Source organism: Haemaphysalis longicornis, unplaced genomic scaffold (genome assembly GCF_048455015.1).
Source record: "Haemaphysalis longicornis isolate Haplotype H1 unplaced genomic scaffold, Haemaphysalis longicornis Haplotype H1 scaffold_8, whole genome shotgun sequence".
Classification (NCBI taxonomy): domain Eukaryota; kingdom Metazoa; phylum Arthropoda; class Arachnida; order Ixodida; family Ixodidae; genus Haemaphysalis; species Haemaphysalis longicornis.
This window is the reverse complement of record NW_027526445.1, coordinates 53,077,942-53,099,568: the sequence shown is the minus strand read 5'-3', so window position 1 is coordinate 53,099,568 and position 21,627 is coordinate 53,077,942. Positions and strand designations below refer to the sequence as shown.

Genomic DNA, 21,627 nt, shown 5'->3' with positions numbered 1-21,627 from the left:
AATACAATCCAACCCAATGCTCCTCGCGCTCGCGCAGCACGGCCCTTCAAGATACACGCGAAACTGCTCAACTTCGGCCAGTGTAGCTTGCGCTACAAAACTTTACGATCGCTTTCTGAATAAAGTTGAGGGAAGCGCGGAAGCTTTCTCACATCAAAACTGCGTCAAAAGTGCTTCAAAACCTTCGCTCAAAGTACGTCCAATCTGTCGTCAAACCTTCAAAGGCCCAAATCGCGAAGGAAGAACGAACCGATTTTTCACGCGCCAACTAAACTCGTTTGCGGACGCTCTAAATGACCGACGCCCGAGCGTGGTTGATTAGTTAAAAGTAAAAGGTCTGTTCTCCTTGACGCGGCGCCGTCAGGTGGAATCCTTTTGTAAACCCTACAGACGATTTCAAAAAAGTGCCCGTTCACTGCTTTCAATGCGAAGCGAAATTGGTGTGCCCCTAAGAAAGTTTGACTAATTGGTGGATTACCTGCAGAGTAAAATATTGCTCGCAAAGTTACATCGTTACAAGCAGTGTTGTATCTCATAGAGTATACGTGACGTCATTACTGAAGTGGCATCATCTATTACCCGCTTCCATCCGCTCATTAGTCATAGTGACTATGAATTATTAGCATTGACTCTGCCCACTCAGCGAGCGGAAGCGGTTTGGCCTTTTGGATGAAATCATCTTTGACTGCACCCTTGGCGGCCATAACGCGACACTAACGAGACCATTGCGCGTTACGTACTTTCATTTTTTTGCTCCCAACAAGCACTGGTAATTAATACTGAGGACGAAAGGGCGCTGTAATGAACAGACAAAGTTCGTGTAGCTTCTGTATTACGTGTTACCTTATTTTTGCCTCCTCCTTTTTAACAAGAAAGTGTTTTATTCACGGATACACCGTGATTTCGCTGGCGTCATATCCGTCACGGAAGTGACGCTGGTACAACGAAGCAAGCGTCCTGTAAGGGTGCACCCCTGGACACAGGGTCTTCTTGGGGGGAAGCAACCTTTAGTACCAAAGAGTACGTTACACATATGGCTGTTCGTTTTCGGCTTTTAAATATAAACACTAAAGTGTTTGATGCCGGGATACCCGAAGATTTCACTGACGTCATATCTGTCACGGAAAGACGCCAGTATACCTTTGCCGTAGCGACCGGCCAGCAGGACGGCGCTTGCCAAGCACACCCCCAAGACAGCCACCGACCCGCCAATCGTGCTCACCTGCAGATTTGACTACAATTTTCACTTTCGTGTTTTACTGATTCCCATGACACAAGAATCAACCACAGTTTTTCCCCCTCTCTTTCGCCCTGCTTCCGTTAGGGTCTTTATTCTCTTCGCGTCATCCCCGCAGGGTAGCATGTAGGCGAATACATGTCTTACGACCATTCTGCTTTCATCTAATAAAGAGCTTTCCCTCTGTCCCTCTCCCTCTCTCTCTCTCATGTGCACTAGTAAATCGGTGCTCACATTTATGATTACTCGCGCTAAGTTACAAAATTTGACAACGCAAATCATACCGGATAAAAAGACACATGCTGCTTCTCAATTATTTAATAGACTGCGGAAAAATCTAAGCAGTTTTCTGTTTTATTTCTTTGCTTCTTTCTACAACGTGAAAATGGTGTACTAAACTACGGAATAGCGGGTTTTTGGTTGTAAGGTATTAGAACTTCGTCTTGACTTTGGGATATAGGTCGTAAAGTTCGGTGCCGAGTAATGGGTGGGAGCTGTAACATAGCCCACTCATTCCTGAGGGATTTAACCTCTGGACATACCCACCTGGCAGTGACAACTGACCAGAAATTGGAAGCATCGTTACTCAGAGGCCACGAACGAAACGTATCCGTAAAAGGTTTGGTGATGCAGCTGCAACTCCGGGAAAAGGTGATATGGTGGACATAGGCTTGGCATCGTACACTTTCTTAGTATGTTGTCATGAGGAGAAACCTGTGTTTATGGGTGTCGGGGTATTCTCTCTCTCTCTTTTCAGGTCGAAGACTACGCCAGAAGAAAAGGAGTCACTTTCGAAGAGGCATACAGATGGTTGGGGCCGATACTGGACACCGACTGAAGACAATGGTGTATATCATCCCTGTTCCATAGGAGAGACCTGTTTTGTTTACACTTGAAGGGCGTAATAGTGTGTTTGCAACATTTAATGCATTTTAAGGGTTAATAAGTTAACCATGATTATTTGGGTAGCTGCTACTTTGGTAAATATTTAGCTCTGTCAGACATGAGAAAGAAAAGGAACAGTTTGTCGATGATGTAGCAAGGCGGTGCTCACTGCATACAGAAAGAGAGGGAGAGAGATAATTTTAAGGAGCGGGATATTGGGAGTGTGTTCCTATTCCGGGAATCTATGTTTTGCTCTAGCAGTTTTCCCTGCTGGGTCACCAGAACAGAGTAAGCTCTGTCTAGGTTCATGTAAACAAGCCGCATCAAATGTTACAACTTCACTTTTGTTTTGTTTCTTCATAACAATTGAATAGGCACTACTAGGCCTCTTAGCCACGTCTGTGGGACATTAGGAGTTTCACTGCCGTGCTCATAGTCATCATCATCAATAAATATGTTAAATATATCGTAGACCTACTGCTGTGAACTAGTGATCGTTCAGCAACACGAGTTTTTCTGGACGCATTCAGTAAATGGTTGTCCTATTTGATTTATTTGAACACTGTCGTTCTTTTAAACAAGTCGTCAGAAAGCAGTTGGTTGAAGATAAAACATGGCTGGAGAGTCATCTAGCACTATTTCATGATTTTAGTAGCCCAAGGGATTTCATTTTTATTATCTTTGTGCCTATAAACACAACATGAATTAGAAACAATTAAACGGGTAAGTACAACTCTATTCGTTCAATTTTTTTGAAAAGTAAAAAAATCACGTGCATGGCTGGTGCAATCGACAACGTGTGCGCCTCAAGAAATGCACGGGGGAACTAGTTCACAGCAAATTCAGCCTCGTAAGGCTTTTGCGGGACTTCCTCAACTCTTGCATAAGCTTCCGTCCAGTACTTCCAACTCATCACTCGAATGCACAATGACAAAGCAAAGACTGGACACTTTTCGAACAGCTTTTCTAAGCTGGGTACCTAATGAGACTTCAGTATGGAAAATATAGATCATGAAAATAACTGAGGTAGTATAAGAAAAACTTACAGCTACTGTAACGAAGGAATTTCGTTGTGAAGTTTCTCTCGAATCATCAGTTTAATCGCATTGCGTCATTATGCTGTTTTAGTGCTTATTATTGATTAATGCCATATCCACAGCCTTTTAGAAGAGGAAATGTACGCTTCCTTTTAATTTGCTTATATACTTACACTGCCGCACGGAAATGGTTAGCGCAATGTGTACGCATTTGTATCCAACGCTGCCCTGTCAATGGGTGTACACCGGCAGCGTCGTAGTTCCTCTTCGAGCCGTCACTGAAAACCCCACGGAGTTCTCTGCGTGGCACGATTCTATGGATTTCTGAAATCATGGCACAGCGGCCTAGGACCTTCCTTCTTCAAAAAAGGTGTTGAAAGAACTCTCTCTTCAAACCAGCACACATCTTTCTTTAACCGCCCAGCTTCCGATGAAACTCTACAGCTTTGCCGCGCAGCTTTGCTGTGAAGCCGTACCGCTTCATTTCATGTGGCTGTCAATTTTTTCCTTACCGGAATCTTTTGCTGCGGTTACCCCGACAACGCGGACACGCGCCGGAGGGCTTACACGAATGCCTTGTATTTATTTATTGTAGAAACTTTCTAATCATCATCGCGGCACCGATGCGAATATCATCATCGGGGCCCGTAATCTCTCGTGAGAGAGAGAGAGAAATAAACGTTTAATAAAAACGAGCAAATTTGGTGCTAGATGGCAGGGGCACCAGCCCTGTGGGGGGCAACCTTAGTCCGGGATGCCCTGGCCCTGGCTGGCTGCCCGGGCTCTAGCGACGACTTCTTGTTGCGCCGCAAGGTCCGAGCTGGTCAGCCGGTCCGCCCACTGCTCGTAAGTAGGGTTGGGGATTGGAGATAAAGACGGGGATTGCTGGCATTCCCATACCAGGTGGTATAGGGTGCCAGGGGATGGGCAGTAGGCACAGGTCGCGTAGTATTGGGTAGGGTACATTTTGTGGAGGAGTGTACGGTGGGGGTAAGAGTTAGTTTGTAGCCTTCGGAGGGTAGTGGCTTCGAGACGACTAAGGCGAGGGTGAGGGGGAGGATATCTGCGGCGGTTGAGGCGGTAGTGGGTGAGGAGATCAGGGGGGGTGAGAGGGGTATCTGGGCAAGGAGACTGCCGGTCGGAGACGGCCTGGCGTGCATACTCGCAGGCAGCGGCGTGGGCCGCATCGTTTCCGGGGAGGTCAGCGTGGCCGGGTGCCCAGATGAGTTGGATGTCGGGTAGTTCGTAATTAGCCTGAAGGATGCGGAGAGCTGTGGGAGTAATTCGGCTGCGAAGATATCGGCGGCATGCCTCTTGCGAGTCACTAAGTACGGTGACGTAGTCTTTGGCTGTAGTCGCTGCTAGCGCAATGGCTGCTTCTTCGGCCGTTGTGGCAGTGGTGGTGCGGATAGTGGCTGCCGAAAGTTGTTGAAAGCGGTGGTCGACAACGGCAACGGCGAAAGCTCGCTGGGTGGAGTAGCGGGCAGCGTCCGTGTACCGAGTGCTGGGGCTAGTGGAATGTAGCCGGTGCAACGCGGCCGCACGAGTAGCTCGGCGTCCGACGTTGTATTCCGGATGCATATTTCTGGGGACAGGAGCCACCGTGATTCGATTCCGGATATCAGGCGGTATGCCAACCGGGCAGTCGTCGGCTGGGGGAGTGGCATAACCCAAGCGTTGAAGAGTGCAGCGCCCCGTATATGTAAGGAGAAGGCGTCGTTGCTGTGACAGCTTGTGCGCTTCAAGAAGTTCTTCCCAGGTATTGTGGATTCCTAATTGGAGCAACTTGCGGGTGGATGTAGTGGGCGGAAGGGCGAGCGCGGCCTTATAAGCCTGGCGAATGATCACGTTGAGCTTGTCTCGCTCCGCAGGTTTGATGGCCAGGTAAGGGGTCCCGTACATAAGGCGGCTGGTCAGTAATGCCTGAATGATGCGAACCGCATCGTGTTCTTGAAGGCCGAACCGACGGTGGGCAACACGGCGGACTAGTTGAGTGAGTTGAGTGAGCGTCCGCTGGAGTTGGGGGATTGTGCTAGACCCGCTACCGTTCTTAGAGATGTTTAGTCCTAGTATTCTTAGTGAGGCGACATTGGGTACTGGGTGGTTGTCGATGATGAGGTCAGGATCTGGAATTGGGTCAGTGCGTTTCTTGTACGTGCGAGCGCACAGTGTGATGAGCGCAGATTTTTCTGGGGCGCATTTGAGGCCCCTCTCCTGCAGGTACTCCTGAATGACATCAATAGCAGCTTGGAGCGAATCCTGCTGCCGGCCGGTGGAGCCCTGTGCCACCCACAGTGTAAGGTCGTCAGCATACAGAGCATGATTGACCGTAGGGATTGCGCTAAGTAATGGTGGCAACTCTCGCATCGCTAGGTTGAATAGTAGCGGAGACACCACTGATCCTTGCGGTGTCCCTCTGGAGCGGAGAGTGAAAGTCGTGGATCGGAGATGCCCGAGGCGGACGGTGGCCGTGCGGTTTTGGAGAAATGCAGTGAAATAGGCGTGCATTCGCGGACCGCAGTTTGTGGTTGCTAGTCCCTTGAGTATGGCCTCGTGTGTGACGTTATCGAATGCACCTTTAATGTCAAGGGCAAGGATAGACTTCTTGCTCGAGGTGGTGAGGTGATCGATGATGTCCGCTTTGATTTGTAAGAGTATGTCCTGAGTAGAAAGGTGCGGGCGGAATCCAAACATGGTAGTGTGGAGGTAACCATTGTCCTCGATGTAAGGAGTGAGGCGGTTAAGAACCATGTGTTCTAAAAGCTTGCCAACACAGGACGTGAGGGAGATGGGACGAAGGTTTGCGGTGGTAATGGGTTTGTTTGGTTTAGGGACCAGCGTAATGTCCGCATGCCGCCACTGCTGCGGGAGAGTGCCAGCAGCCCAATGGTGGTTATAGTAATCTAAAAGATGGTCAATTTCTGCGTGATCAAGGTTCCGGAGAAGCTTGTTGGGAATTTGGTCATTGCCTGGGGTGGTGTTTCGTGTGAGCTTCAGGAGTGCAGCTTCCAGCTCCTGCAGCGTTAATGGGGCGTCGAGAGAGGGATTAAGGGGTCCCTTGTAGGGCGGGTAGCGGGCTGGGGGTTGCGTGGGGTCTTCCTGGAGGGACTGCTTGAGACTACTCAGCAGCTGGTCTTCCGTACCGGGGTAGGAGTGGATGAGGCGCCTGATGTGATGGTGTGTGGTAGCCTTCGTTTCCGTCTTGCCCATAAGGGAGCGGAGCAGGTGCCAGGTACGGCGGGTGCCCAAGGTACCCTGAAGTCTCACACAGAATTCTGCCCAGTTCTGCCGGCTGAGCTGGCGAGCGTAGTTCTCTGCCTCTTCCGTCAGCTTTGCAATGCGGATCCTAAGCTTACGGTTAGTGCGATTGCGCTTCCACCGTTTGGTGAGGCTGCGGCGAGCTTCCCATATGTGGAGGAGGTGAGAGTCTGCCGCAGGGGATTCCTGCGTTAGGTTGACAGTGGTAGTGTGTTGCCGACAGAGGTCCAGTAATTTAGTTGTCCATGTGTCGATGCAATCAATTTTCTGAGCCGGTGTTTGTTTACGGAACTCTTTCCAATTGGTGATGCGGGCCGTGCCAATTGAGGGGGATTTGGGGCGGTAGTGCGATATCGTGAGTTGAATGATGTGATGGTCACTGCCCAGGGTTTCGTCGTGGCGGGACCATACTGCATGCGGGACGTTGTGAGTGAGCGTGAGGTCTGGAGTAGTGTCCCTGGTAACGCTTGTGCCAATACGGGTGGGGAGACCTGGTATATTGCACAGGTGAAAATGCTGTTGTTGGAGGGCATGGAAAAGACGTTGGCCCTTAGGAGTGTCGTAGCGGTATCCCCACGCCGTGTGGGGGGCATTAAAATCACCAAGAAGAATAAGTCGGTGGCCACGGGTCCGTTGCCGTAGTGTTTGTAGTAGGGCTTGGATGCCATGAAGGGGTTGTCGGGGGGTGCTGTAGATATTTAGTATGTATAAGCTTGGTTGCGTTTTCTTCGGAGGTAAAAGTTCCACAAAGGTGCAGTCAAGGTCCGTCGGTAAGGAATGGGTCTGTACCGCGTGCGCAGCACGAATGAGGATGGCGGTGCGGGAGGCGGGTTCAGTCTGGTGAGATTTGTAACCCTGAAGGGTGATTGGCGCCGCGTCCACTTCTTGCAGGGCTATAATATCTGGGGAATGTTGTTGGGCGTATGCTAATAAGGAGGGTCGTTTGTTGCGGTAGGAACGACAGTTCCATTGCCAGATAGTGAGAGCCAGAGATTTAGGTGGGATCATAGTCGAGCTGTAGCTTGGGCGGAGGTGGTGGGTTGTTGTTGTTTGGTATCAAGCGCACATTCGTACTCCTCTTGATCGGATGGGATGGTCGAGCATGTGTCTTCTGATTCCGGGGGCAACTGACGGATCTTGGGCTTTTTGCGTGCTTTAATAATGCGCGTGCTGTTCTCGAGGGCTTGAAGGCGTTTGTCAAGGCTGTTGAGACGGCCATTAATGTGTTCGCCCATATCGTAAATAAGTCGCTCAATGCGGGAAAGGTCCGTGGGGGCTGGCGTGAGCGCTCGGGGAGTGGTCTCTTCGTCAGGCTGTGTGTCCATGGGCGTTGCAGAAGCGTGAGATGAGTTGTGGATCAATTTGTCGACTTGAGCACGCAATTGCTCAATACATGATTCAAGGGCAACGGTACGTTTGTTGGTGGCCTCGAGTTGCTGTTTTAAGCTGGCATTTTCCTGTTCTAGTTGGTGGATGCGTTGGTCAGGGACGGTTGGAGGAGTTGGGGTGTTTAAGATAGGTGAGGGGTGAGCAGTGGGTGGAGCAAGTGCCACGGCTGACCAGCGTACCTTGTTGGCGGGTTTCTTGAGTGGTGAAGGTTGGGTGGTCTCGTCCAGGGAAGGCCAGCTGTTGGCAGGGGCCAGACCTTGGTTGGTACGGGCGTTCCTCCGAGGCATTAGGCGAGGGGGTGGTGGTGGTGGTTTTAATTTCTTACGGCATTCACGGCTGGCCGTAAGGTGGTTGAGTCCACAAAGTTGGCAAGTCGGGGTGCATGGATGTCCGATGGGGGGATCACGTAAGTGGCAGGTTGGGCAGATGATGGCCTCGGGGTTTGGGCAGATGTCCTGCCGATGGCCCATCTCCCCGCAGAGAGCACAGCACTGGATAGTTTGACGGTATGGTCGACAGCGTGTGAGGATTCCGTATGCTTTTATGTAGTATGGCACACGGGTGCCTTCAAAGGTAATTACGGCGGCGGTCGACGTGCCGAGTAGTCTGGCGTGTAGAATGCGCGGCCCGTGGGTGGCCAGTATGTGCTGCAGTTGTTCATTCGTAGTCCCCCCGTCTAGGCCGGTGATGACTCCTCTAGTCGTGCCCGGTAGTGGTTTAAGGTAGGGGGTGAGCTCTTGGGTCGTTGCCCCCAGTTGGATGGTCGTCACTTCGCAGAGTGTTAGAGCTAGCGTTTCGTCGGGTGTGCTCGCGACGATCAGGTTCTGCGTAACTTGGGTTTGGATAATTACGCTGGAGAAGAATGTCCGTTCAGGAAGTTTGCTTGCTTGGCAGATGGCTTGTGCAAACTGCCGCTCACTCCAAGAAGAAACGCGGAGTCCGGCCTGAGGACGATATACGATCTTGAAATCGTTGGCGGGAAGACGTGGCTTTACATCACCACGGAGGTTGGGCTTGCGGACAGATGCGGGCGAAACCGCTTGCTGCTTACGACTTTGCCTCTCCCGTAGGATTTGTTGCCACGGGCCGGGTTTGTGGAGAGTGCGGCCGCTGAGCTGGTCAAACTCCATAGTCGTGGAAGAACCCTGCGGTGGTGTTGTCATGTTTAGGAAATCTGGAAACCGGGCCGGAGCCCGTCACTCACGGCGGTGGTAATCCCAGCCGAGCAAGGCTGAGCAAGGCTTAGCCGCGCCACCGGCGCGCTCGGGCAGCCGGTGGTCGTTGCGTCTCAACTCCTGGTCCGGCGTGGTCGTGGCTGGGCCCAATCGATGGCGGACGTCGTTAGCAAACGATTGGTAGTGTTTCCAGCGAACCAGGTACTCGGTGTCCGGAAATATCACGCCTTTTAGCCAGAGCCCATCATACTGATCTCCTCTCGTGAGCAGCTCTCGCTCGAGCTGCTTCATCTTTCTATCATCCGCCATCTTGTTAATAGAACCACCATCGCATCACCGGGACGTCTCGGCCCTTGGTCTCTCCTCTCATTTAAATGTTGCCGAAACCCGGGAAGAAGGCCCTCCTGAGATTCGGAGTCTTCCGAACTTCGCCCTTTTGGAGGAAGAGGACCCCTTGATACCGATGACGGACCGGTGTGATGGACTGAACCGGTGGTGGTACACGAAAGTGACCGAGGCGATGGGCGGACTAGACGACGACGGATCAATACAATGCGCCTTAACGATCTTAAGACGAAACGAGAAAAGGAGCGGATGATAGCTCGAGCACTGTGGTGAGAGCAACATTAGCCCTCTCAAGGACGATCAGCGGTGTTAGTGATGTGTTGACAAACTTTCTGCACGAGTTACGAAAAAATGAAGTTAGGTTGAGATTGCTCAACGAAGACATCGAACCGTTTGTTGACATTGAGCATATATACCAGGAATTGGCTACCAGCATCGAATACGAAGACGAAATATTTCACGTTATGTGCCGAATATATTACCAATTGAAAGGCAGAAAATGTGACGTCCTGAAGCAAAGCCAGATCTTCGAGTCATAAAATTTATCAACAAGCTCCAGGGAATTTTTGACAACGACAGAACGATTTTATGACCGAGATTATTTGAAGAACTCCCGAGAAGCCTCGATGACAGAAACTCCGCATGTGTCACAGCTCCTACCGCAAGTAGAGCGTGATAATGCGACAGCTTTGTTGGCTGAACGTAATTTTCAGGCAGAAGACACCTTGTTATCGTGTGCCATTCAAGAGACAGCCGACGCAAGCGCAAGCAAATCGACTCCCTTGGCGTCGGCACAAGCTATGTATCGGGGTTGCTTCCAAACTGAGATTATAGACGTACCACCTGGAGAACCAAAAGTGAAGAATGAGAGACAAGTGTTGGCAACTAAAGGACAATCGACAGTCGACGTTGAAGAACGAGGTACAGACCATCATGAGAGAAATCCCAGGAGGATTGCTGTTGCATGCATACTGCAACACAGACGAAGAGTTTGCGGCAAGCGCCCTTTTAAGACACGGAATGCATCACGCAATGACGGTCCAACCGGGAGAGTGCAAACATCCAGAAGAAGCATCAAGGAACGAAGATGGTGTTTTCAGGACGAGATGTATATAAATTGGTTGAATACACATCCGAGTTCAGAGGCGTCGAAGATCTACTTCGAATTTCCACCTGGCTACGTCGTGTGCACCGAATCTACCGGATTGGGCTCCGAAGACGGCCCCTGCTGCAGCTTCGCCTACCGATTGCCTCAGAGTATCAAGAACGAACGATCTTAAGGCACCTACTGGACGCGGACTGACCCTGGCTACTTTGTGGGCGGGGAAAATGGGGCCGGGGAAGATGTAGAAACTTTCTAATCATCATCGCGGCACCGATGCGAATATCATCATCGGGGCCCGTAATCTCTCGTGAGCAGCTCTCGCTCGGCTGCTTCATCTTTCTATCATCCGCCATCTTGTTAATAGAACCACCATCGCATCACCGGGACGTCTCGGCCCTTGGTCTCTCCTCTCATTTTAAATTTATTATTTCCCCCCAGAACATTACATCTGAGTCGCTAGTAGCAGTACCGTATCATGCGTCGTTAGCGATTATCTTCTAGAAAAAGACCCCCCCCTACCAAGAACAGGAATACATTCGAAGCCTGGGCAACCTTATGAAACCTTAAACCGATTACTTGTGAAATCCCTGTAGAACCAGCGTTTCAGTACGTTCTGTTGTAATATTTTCAGTTTCGCCCTTCCTACGACCCCTCCTGACTCTCGTGTTGTGGCCAATGCAGAATCGCAGAGTTCCCACCACAAAGAAAGGAATCTAGAGAATAAAAATGGGAAAGAGAAAGCTCTAACGTACAGCGAAGAGCTTGCTCCATCATCGGCAGAGCTTGCCGCTTAAGAAGGTGTCAACGCAGGGATAAGGCTTCTTAAGTCACAAGCTCTCCAGAAAGCTACCAAAAATGCCCTGCATCTTTCAGATTCGTACATCGCGCAGACGTATGCAGATGGGCGCCCACAATACCCTCGCAGAATTGGTTTTGGCCGCCGCGTCAACCAAATATCTAGACTCAGGGATACACCTGCAGGAAAGACCACCCGAACTCAACTTAATTTCACCTCACCCACGTAGGGGAAGCACCGAAGAAAAAACAGTAGCCTCGAGGTCCCTTATCGACGTCCGCCCAGTACCCGAAATCATGAACCCCGCGAAGCATCAGGACAGGCGAAAAGCGCGTGCCAAAGCACTCAACACGGTGCTTCAGAACGTAGTCCCTAACAGAATAGCCTACGCAGAGGCAACATGATATATAGGTGGGCCAGTTGGAAAACAGTGGAGTGATGAACATCGCGGAAAGACTACCGGAAGGGCGCACATGTACCGCGCTGTGTGCCCTTCTGTCGTCTTGCTTTCCGTGCTGTTCCTGGCTACAAAGAGGCAGTCCTGGTTAGTGCAGATAAAATGATAGCCGTGGCGTGCACAGCGACGGCAACTCTAAGTCACTTCTGTTTACCCTTTCACAAAAGAAGAAATTCTGATTGGGGAGTAGGTGGCCTTTGCTCTCGCCATCATCCCGCACCCCGTAACGCCTACACCGACTCCCAAGGCGCCTGCCGTGCCTGCCTACGTGGTCGAATTTGCCTTCATGCTCATCACATCCTCGACACCAACCAACCACCTGAAGGCAAGCGGACCATTAGCACCATCGGGACTCCGTCCCATACTGAGAATTAAGTGAGGGCTTATGCCGGAGGCCATCGCTTGGCACGCAAAGAAGCTGACACCCTCGCTGTGGTTTCAGGGGACGAAGAACCGGAAGCACGGCTACACCCTCCCACACCACTCACCACCTACAAGAGCACGTAAAACAACTGTCGGGAACAACGGTGTGCTCTACCACCACTGTATCACTTGCTTAACAAAGCCAGAACACCTATCCAACACTATCCAGACTAAACATGCTCCGCCCCTAGCTTTTCCTTTCACCTAGATGCCCCATCTTCCAACACGCCCACCTCATTAGTTCCCACACAGTCCTGGCCTACCACACCACCCACCACAACTTCTGAAAGATGGTCACTATGACCCTGGATGCGGAGGCTCAGCGCCAGATGATATCTTTAGCCGATGAGCCCTTCAAGACCAGCTGTACCCCAGACGTATGGACGAGCCCAGGAAGAACAACCGAAGCCATCTCTTGAGGTTGAGCAAAATATATTCCTCCTTTAAACAAAAGAAGAGAGAGATAAAGTGTCGGGAAAGGAAACCCATAGCAATAAAAAAGGAATTACCATTAAAAGAATGCAATAAAAGGGAAGCTTAAGGAAAAGTTTACAATGAAGGGAGATAAAGGTTCGAGAACCTTAGGGTGAAAGAACGTCCTTCTGTTTAAAGGCAGTTAAAAGAGTCAAGGGAGCCTTGTTCTCAGATCAGCATCCACATGACTTCGCCACAATCACAGAAAGTGCCCAATTTTAACGCAATTCCTCGTCGCTACCCCAGAATTACTCTTCAGCTGTTCATCGCTCCCCAACAAAGGTGGTCAGCACAACCCATGCCTAATGTCCTAACTCCGTCACGGATCTAGGAATTAGGAGCTAGCTCCTTTACTCCCGTGGTTGGGAGAAAACCATTCCAGGTTATGCCCTTTTTATCTAGATGTTCTTGCGTAGTTGAGACGCGCGGTTGGGTCGACAGTATTTACCCGCTCTTATTTTAATTTTTTGAAGGCCCTAATGGGCTGCTGTACCAAACTTATCTGCACGTTGAGCAAACCCCTTGAGTATACAGAAACTCGCAGCCTACAGGTGACTCGACCAACTGCAGTGCCTAACAGTGTGCACATAACTTGGTGAGTGAGACGGCTTGACTCATTAGTAGTGGTAGCAGTAGTAGTAGTACAAGTATCTTCAAAAAGGAACAGCACCACCCGTGCCCAAATTAGAGGGAAGGGCGCTTTCAAAACAGGAGAAGCGGATCAATACATGTTAATGTATGCATAGCTGCTTTGGGAAGCGTTCGTTCAGGGCACTGCGAAGGGGCGTATTTTCAATCATGGAAGTCATACTTTTAGAAGACACACCGAATGATAAAACACAGACCTAGCGTTCCAAGTACGCGTCCTATGCCGCCTCTAACGTTATAAACCTTTTTATAGGTCTTTGAAGCAATGATGTGTACTAATGAACGAAGGACAAGGAAGAAGAAGAAAAAATGGCCGAGGATGAGCAGAAACTGCAGCAAGTTGCCCCCAAGCGCGAAAAGAGGATTCAGTTTGCCGACGAGCCGTCTGTGCGACACACAGGTAACTACACCTGCATTTAGGGCACGCTCTTTAGTCTTTTTTGCGAAAACGTTAGGCTTTGACGAAGCTGAATAATGCCGTCTTAGCATGCCGATAGCGTACAAGCTTAAATCGCAATAATAGCTGAGGCTCTCTAGCTTTGCACTTGTGTTTGGTAGCTCTGATAACATACAAAACAACCACGCTCAGAGTTATACTAGCTGTCATGTACAACGAGAAAGAAACGGGTGTAAAAGCCATAGCACAATACTGTGCAATCATAATTACGTGTATGTGTGGCCTCGGCGGAACAGGTCTAGGCGGCGTGTATTCTCACGGCAGCCGCAAGAATTAACCCCAGAGAGTTTCGGTGCAGTTTCAACGAAAACTGGGGGCCTAAAATTAGCTGAACGCTATTAACAACAGATCTAATTTTACCTGTCTTTTGCACGAGTAACGTGACTTTTTTCACTTATAAACCAAAAAACAAAAGTGAGAATGAGATTTATTGTAACGTAACCTTACATAACGAAACCTCACTGTTGTGTCGCGGGAAAGGACTGATGAGAAGCGCCCGGCCCTGGAGCGGGCGCGGCGTACGCCGGCACACCAGAACGCGGCACGAGCAAGGAGTGCGAGACCGACCCGCTTGCGCCCAACGATCGACTGAACCGACAAGCGGCCGTTTTTTGCCGATGTCCCAAGACGACACGCCTACACACGTGATTGGCTAATTCCAATCCCGTGTGTTGTTCCACCACCTCATTTATTACACACGGTACAACACAGCGGCGCCCCTAGTGCACATAAACTTCGAAGGAGGGCGCCACTGACCTACACCACATTATCCCCCGTCAACACGAGAGTCAGCGCAACCGCAGTCTCGTTGTCCACACAAAACCACTGGCTCTCGTGCAGAGCCACATGGTAACACAAAAGAAGGTTCTCCTGCACGAGCAGTGGAAGGAGGAGTAGAAGTAAGACTACATGTTGTGCATGTTGGCAAGACTACACGTTGGCATTGACAAGAACACGGAACAGCATAAGACAACCTTATGGAAAACCAAATATAAAAACACGCAGACACAAAACATTCCCCGTGATGTCACTGCGGGGACCAACACAGAGCCATGGCATCAAAACAAATTTTACGTCACGATCAAAGGTACAAAGTCGCTAAGCAACTGAGGCCGCTTTGTATTATGGTGTGGGCGCGTAGAAATGGAGGAGGAACTTAATACAGTGTTGCCCATGTGGTAAACTTTGAAGACTCAGACACGCCCTCATTTTCTCTTGATGTATTGGTTAGTTGGTTACTAGAAGAGGTTTGCTCAAGAGAGTCCTCCTGACAACCCGACGTTCCCTGAGCAACAACTGATTCAGACCGTGCACCGAAAGAGAGCTCTGACGGATTAGAGTGTCTTGACACCTGGGGCGGACCCATCTGGAAAAGGTGAACTAGTGGACTGAGTGGCACAAATGTCTAAGTTGGAAAAAGAGTACAAATATTCTGTATGCCTAGGGGAGAGTCTATCGTTCTCAGAAGTGTGTGGTGCCGAACCGAACTCCCTAGAAATGACTGATAGTTTGTATGCGTTCCAGGTCTGAGCCCGAAAGTGGAAGGCGCAACCTGAGCCTGCTCTGTAAGAGGCTTACTACACTTCATGAATCCTTTCTTATGAAACTTTATGTTGACATCCCCCACCTTTACGCGAGTAGTCAGCGCGCAATTCCTCCTGTCAAATTACTCTGTACATTTTTTCTTCTTCGTCTCGACCTGATCCAGATCCTGAGGCAGGAAGCTGTGCAATTTTGATGGCTTTTGATGCACCCTAAAGTTGCGAATATCCACTTTGGAACGAGGCTGAGGTCTATAAAGCAAGAAAGCTGGAGAAAGGCCTATCACAGAATGTGGTGTGACCCTATATGAACCTATAAATTGTGTAATGCTCTTTGACGCATCCTTGCCTTCCAGCCTGGCTACCCGTAGATGTTCTTTAGGAACCCCGTCAACGCGTTCTATCTGGCCGTTAGGTTGAGGATAATAGTTAGACGAGAACATGTGGCGGATGCCCTTTTTCTTTAGGTAATCATGGAATCGTTTGGAGGCAAACTGTGGACCACTGTCCGCAACCAAAACCTCTGGAAGCCCTTCCCGGCTGAACCACCAGTCCAACAATTGAATGGCATCCTCGGAACAAATGAAATTCGTGGCAAGAACCTCAGGCCACTTTGAGTAGTAGTCGACTAATGTAACGAGATAAGTTGGATAAGACACATTTATTAGACCGACAATGTCCGTTCCCAACTTTTTCCAAGGCTTTTGAGGCCAGTTTACTGGCCGCATCGGAGCTACAGAGGGCATCGCAGACTTGTCTGCCAGCTGACAGATGTGACAATGCTTTACATGTTCTTAAACAGAACGAGCCATTTGGGGCCACTAATACCGTTCACGGAAACGTTGTTTAGTACGTACTATTGCCTGGTGGTTTTCATGTGCTAACTGGAGAAATGTTGGTACCAGAACATTAGGAGTCAGTACACGGCCACCACGCGTAAGTACGCCGTCCACAAGAGAAAGTTCATTTCCAACATGAAAATAAGCTGTTAGTCACTGTTAACGTTTTTCTTGAGGCCAACTCTTGGACACGTCCTCAGAAAGTTTTTGAAGTGTCGCATCTGCATTCGTTGCAATATGGAGTCTCTTTATCGACTACTGATAAGACCAGAGAGACTATTTCCTCATCCTAATAAGTTCGCCACAGTTCTGAATTGGTAGTCTGGAAAAAGCATCAGCGACTAGATTTTCTGTCCCCTTGCAATGTTCTGTCTTAAATTTGTAGTACAGAAGTCGAGATGACCACCATGAAAGGCCTCCGACATAATTCTCCTGCGGCTAACAAAGCAACTACAGCCTGACGGTCAGTTCTAATGGTGAAACGTCTACGCCAGAGAAAAATGTACCACTTTTAAACAGCGAACAAGCAAGCGTTTCGAATTCCCCAACAGTATTTTCTCTCAGCAAAAAAGTCAGTTTCGGCTCCAAGAAGCTACCCCTCCAAGGCTTTCTTCCTGCTTCGATATCCCTCTTTCGGCAGGGCGAAATCTTTTTTAACATGCCATGCGCGGACGCCGCCAACACTCCGGACATTGTTCGCAAATGGTACCGCGGCAGCACAACGATTTCATCCACACTTACGGGCAATTTATGCGGCCCCGCTAATACCCTCCAAAACTTTTTTCACCTAATATGGTCATGTCCGACATCTCAAAGCGGCCGAAAACGGCTGGTAACCTATTGCCTACCACCACTTACGAATACGGAGCACCTGGAGCGCCTGCGCTTCGATGCTACTCTTCTCGAACGCGTAGGAACCTATTCACTTGCCATTCGTCTTTACAAAGCAGTGTAGAGCGGTCTGACAGCCCTAGTAGGGCCTGCAAACGGACAAGTTGTGCTTAATAGGGTACATGAGACTTTCACTGAGGCTTTCGACTCCCCTTCCCTTATCTTCCAATGACCCCCCCACCCCGGGCTTCCGGCCTATTTTTAAATAAAGTCGTTCATTCATTTATGCCCAGTTTCTAACAAAGTTCTAGACGCGACGGAAGGATACGGTTTCAAGCTTAGAACCACACCGCTGCGGTAATACAGCTCCAAAGCCAACGGCAGATTCGTCGGTTGTAACTACTACAGGCAGTTCAGGATTAAAGACTTTAATGACAGGAGAACAAGTGAGGCGAGCTTTCAACTGGTTTAAACTGCGCTCGTCATCGTCAGACCAACAAAACTTGTTACTTTGCCCGAGCATGAGGCGAAGCGGTTCGAATAGATCTGAATAGTGAATCTATGAACTTGGCATATCATCCTGCGAGACCTAAAAAGGATTATAAAAACTTGATGTCCATAGGAGCCGGAGCATTGACGATAGCCTGTACTTTACTTTCGAGAGGTGAAATGCCCCCAGCTGAAATATTGTGCCCTAAAAAACTGAGTTCTTCGACCGGAAAAATACATTTGTCATTTAATTTCATGCCGCAGTTGGATCTGCAAGTTAAGACTTTCACCAGGCAGGCGTCATGCTCAGTCTTAGTCTTCCCCCACACAAGAATATCATCAAGATAGCAAACCACATTTTTGCAGTCATTCAAGATTTCAGACATCATCTTTTGAAAAGCTGCGGGCGCGGACGCCAGACCAAAGCACACACGCTTGACCCTAAATTAGCCTTCATGGGTTATGAATGTAGTTAGGTCCCTACTGCCTTCTTCCAACAACAGCTGATGATAAACAGACGCTAAGTCTAGCTTAGAAAAGCAAACAGTTCCAGGAAACATTTGCAACAACTCTTCAAGATGCGGCAAAGGGTACCCATCAAATAACAATTACCTTATTCTGCTCCCGGATGTCCACACACAGCCGGATGTCACCAATATTTTTTCGGACGACGACGAGCGGCGACGCCCACTCCGAAGCGTCGACACGTTCGATCACATCACAGTTCTCGTGGTGTCGCAGCTAGTGGGACACCGCATCACGAAGAGCTACAGGCAGTCGTCGCAACTAGGATGCAACCAGAGTCACACCTGGACGCCATTGTATACGATGTATAAGGGCTTCACGCGATGTAGGAAACCCTTGACGAGAACCAACTCGTCGTTGAAGAGATCCTCGAAGCCCGAAGGTACGTTCACGGGACGGTGCTCTGTACAAACTGATGCCAGTCAACAAGTCAGACACGCACCGTCAATCTCGATGCATAACTGCTTGATGGCGTCAAGTCCAACAGCGATGTACCTTTGTCGCTGACGTCGAAGCAAGGCCGTTGCAAGATTTGGACAGGAGCTTGGAAAAAGCCGATGACGCCGATACGTTGTTTGGAAAAAGTCCGCAAGTCGACGACAGCTTTTGACAGGATGTGCTGTTTGCTTAAGTGACGCCTGAAGTCCTCGGCAGTCATCAAGGACACTCATGCTCCGGTATCGACTAAGAGTTGTATGGTAAGACCGCTGACTTCACCTTCGACAAACTAAGTCTTTTATTGAAGAAGTGCGAACTGTTAGCACGGACGTCGAAGTATGATCATCCGGCGATCATGATACTGAAGGTTTCAGAGCTGAGTTGATATATGCAGCGGCCTGATGCTGTACAGGTACACGTGCAAACGCTAAGTCAAGACCTTCCCTCGGAAAAACTCGCTTAACTGGCGCAGTCTTCCGGCACACCGAGGCGAAATGTCCCGATGAGTTGCATGCGTTGGTTGCAATGCCGATTTCGGGCTGGACAATTTCGAAAAGTCAAATCATGCCGTCTGGTACCGCAGCGGTCGCACAACTGAGGCTGGAAGTGGCCTGGAGACTTCTCTTGCTGAACTGTACCGCAGGCCCCTGAAGTCGGTTGCAGTTGGCGGCGGCCGTCTTGCATTCCCGGAAATCGAGTGACGTCCTGGCCTGCCGGAAGCGATGTGGCGTCACGGCCTCCCCGACTGTCCAGGCCACTGTTTTCATCGCGGCGCCATGGTGCGCGCCCTTAACTACAGCCTGAACGTGGTGAGCTTGCCCGGAAGCGAACGCATGATTTGCAAGAGACAACGCCTCGACGTTTCGGCGCATTTCTTCCGCCTTTTCCAATGATAAATCTTTGCCACATGCGAGGAGCTTCTCTCTTACTTGAGGGTTGGACGTCTCATGACTGATCTATTCACGGACGCGTCCCGCGTATGTCAGGTCAAACTTGCACCGTACGGCTTTCTCCTTGAGAATGTTCTGATATTCGAGAAAGCTTTCGCCTGGCAGATATCGACGACTTGTGAACTGGTGATGTTCTCCTAGAGAGTTTGTAGACGCGTCGAAAAGCCGGTCAAGCTGCTCGACGAGTTTGGCGTACTTCGAAACGGGCGGGGACAAAGAAACGGGCTCAGACAAGCCCGCGGACGCCACGTTGCTTGAAACCGATCGGGCCTCTTCTTGTTATGGGTCGGAGAAGTACTTCCTCTGGGCTTCCCGTCACAAGACGCCAATGAACGCCGAGGCGTAATGCGCGTCAGACCAGTCGCAGCCGCCGGCCGCCTCGAGGTGGGCCTGAAAAATTCGCTTTCAATTAGGCCACGTCATAGGGGGTGGCCTGGGTAATTCGAGGAACCCGGGAAGATGGTCAAACAGGGCCATGCCGACAGGCAGGTAGCAGAAGCAGGAGAGGCGAGGGCGTAGGTGGTAGCTCGCTAAAGTCGGCACACAAAGGACGCTAGTCCTCGCACCATCGACGCGTCAGACAAGTCACAGAAGAGCGGGGGTAACGAGACCGCACTCTCGGGTTCGTTATGCCGCAGCCAGAACCGATGCGGAGAACGTCCGTGTCGCCATGATGGTGTGCCGGCGTAAGTCGCACCAACTCCAGCGCCGGGCCCTTGTTTTCGGTCACCTCCCGTTACACAACACTAAACCAACCTAACAATACGTAAACTTACCTTTTTTGTCCCAACTAACGCAACCCAACCGAATGCAGCATAACCTGCGGAAATCCAGTCGAAATGCAAGAAACCAGCTTAACCCAACTACAGCGATCACAATCTATATTATACCCAATCCAACCCAATCCATCCCACAAGTCCTACGCGCTGATCACGGGATATTTGTAGGAATAACCCGAACTAAATCGTTAGTGAACTAAATCTTTAGCAGAATACGGATCAACGAAAACTTGAAAAACTTAGAAAAGTTGAAATGAAAACAAGCCAAATTTAGGAGTTGAACCCAATTGTTTGATTGATTGATTGATTGTGGGGTTTAACGCGCCGACGCAACGCAGGCGATGAGGCGCGCCGTAGTGGAGGGCTCCGGATTAATTTTGACCACCTGGTGATCTTTAACGTGCGCCTAAATCTCGAATACACGGGCGTTTTTGCTTTTCGCCTACACCAGAAAAGCGACCGCCTTGGCCGGGAATCAAACCCGCGGCCTCGTGCTCAGCAGCGCAACGCCTTAGCCACTGAGCCACCGCGGCGGGTAGGAGTTGAACCCGAATCTTCGTTTCTCAAAGCTCGTACTCTACTACAGCGCCAGAGAAGCAACTACAGGAACGAAGTTTTCGGGGAATACTTGTCCCGAGGATGCTTTTGGTGGCGTGCTTAACCTAGCTTATGTGACTGCCGCGAGAAATCTTCGACGGTAATCCTCGCAGCTGCCACGAGAATAGACACTACAATAGCTTTACGGTAGTAATATTTCATTCCGTACTTAATTGCTTGTTTGCATCTCCAGTGTTTGAAGTTTTGGCGCCACGTAGCTTCCACCATGGTGTACCTTGGATTTTTGTCAGCTTGAGTTATGCATTCATCCCATAATGTTTTAACAAGTCACCAATAATGAGTTCGATTGAGTTCACAACTGCTTAGATCTTAGGCAGGCTCAGCCCCTCGTTAACTACATTTCTCCTAATAGATCCAAGGTCATCACCTGCTTATTTTAGTGTGCAGCACTTTGGCGCCCGCTACTGTAGTTTAAATGTGGCGTTGTCCTCGTTACCAAGCGAATGAAGACAGAAAGAAAACAAATGAGGAGCGTGGCGACAGTGTCAGGGAGAGGGCGGTATGCCAAAGCGGCGCAACACGCTCCTCGACGGTGACGCATGGCGGAAGTGTGAGGGCGAGGCAGTGAGACATGCTGGGCGGTAGCGACGCGCCGCGAGATGGCGCCATAGCAGCTCGTGCTCTCGTGCGATCGACGATGACGCGTTTACTTTTTGAGACGCAGTACGGGTCCTGTTCCGGGACACAGATTGCGATCACTTCCTGAGTCGCAGCTCGCGCCGCCAACGCAGAGGCTTACCATCGCTGACGTTTGCGCGGGAGGTTCAAACCCTGTTGACAACAACATTCTTGGCGGCGGCGACGCACTGCGAGATAACAGCAGAGTGGAGAGCTCCGCCGCGCATTTTCTAATCACGCGACCACTTCCTGAGACGCAGAAGCTATGCGCCGTGACCGAGAAGACTGCAATTCGCGCTGCGCCCAAATTTGC

The 21,627-nt window shown here is 50.1% G+C and overlaps 2 protein-coding genes across 2 annotated transcripts in view; both read left to right on the top strand.

Annotated features, from left to right (window-relative positions):
• LOC144148803 (methionine synthase-like) overlaps nt 1–2,638 on the top strand; it is an 89,304-nt gene extending 86,666 nt beyond the window's left edge. Inside the window, exon 33 of the mRNA XM_077680306.1 lies at nt 1,995–2,638. Coding sequence (XP_077536432.1) covers nt 1,995–2,075 — 81 coding nt within the window. The 3' untranslated portion in view covers nt 2,076–2,638. The remainder of the gene's footprint in view (nt 1–1,994) is intronic.
• Nucleotides 2,639–13,538: 10,900 nt separating this feature from the next.
• The window catches only part of LOC144148300 (uncharacterized), a 47,930-nt gene continuing 39,841 nt past the window's right edge, over nt 13,539–21,627 (top strand). Inside the window, exon 1 of the mRNA XM_077679856.1 lies at nt 13,539–13,629. Coding sequence (XP_077535982.1) covers nt 13,539–13,629 — 91 coding nt within the window. The remainder of the gene's footprint in view (nt 13,630–21,627) is intronic.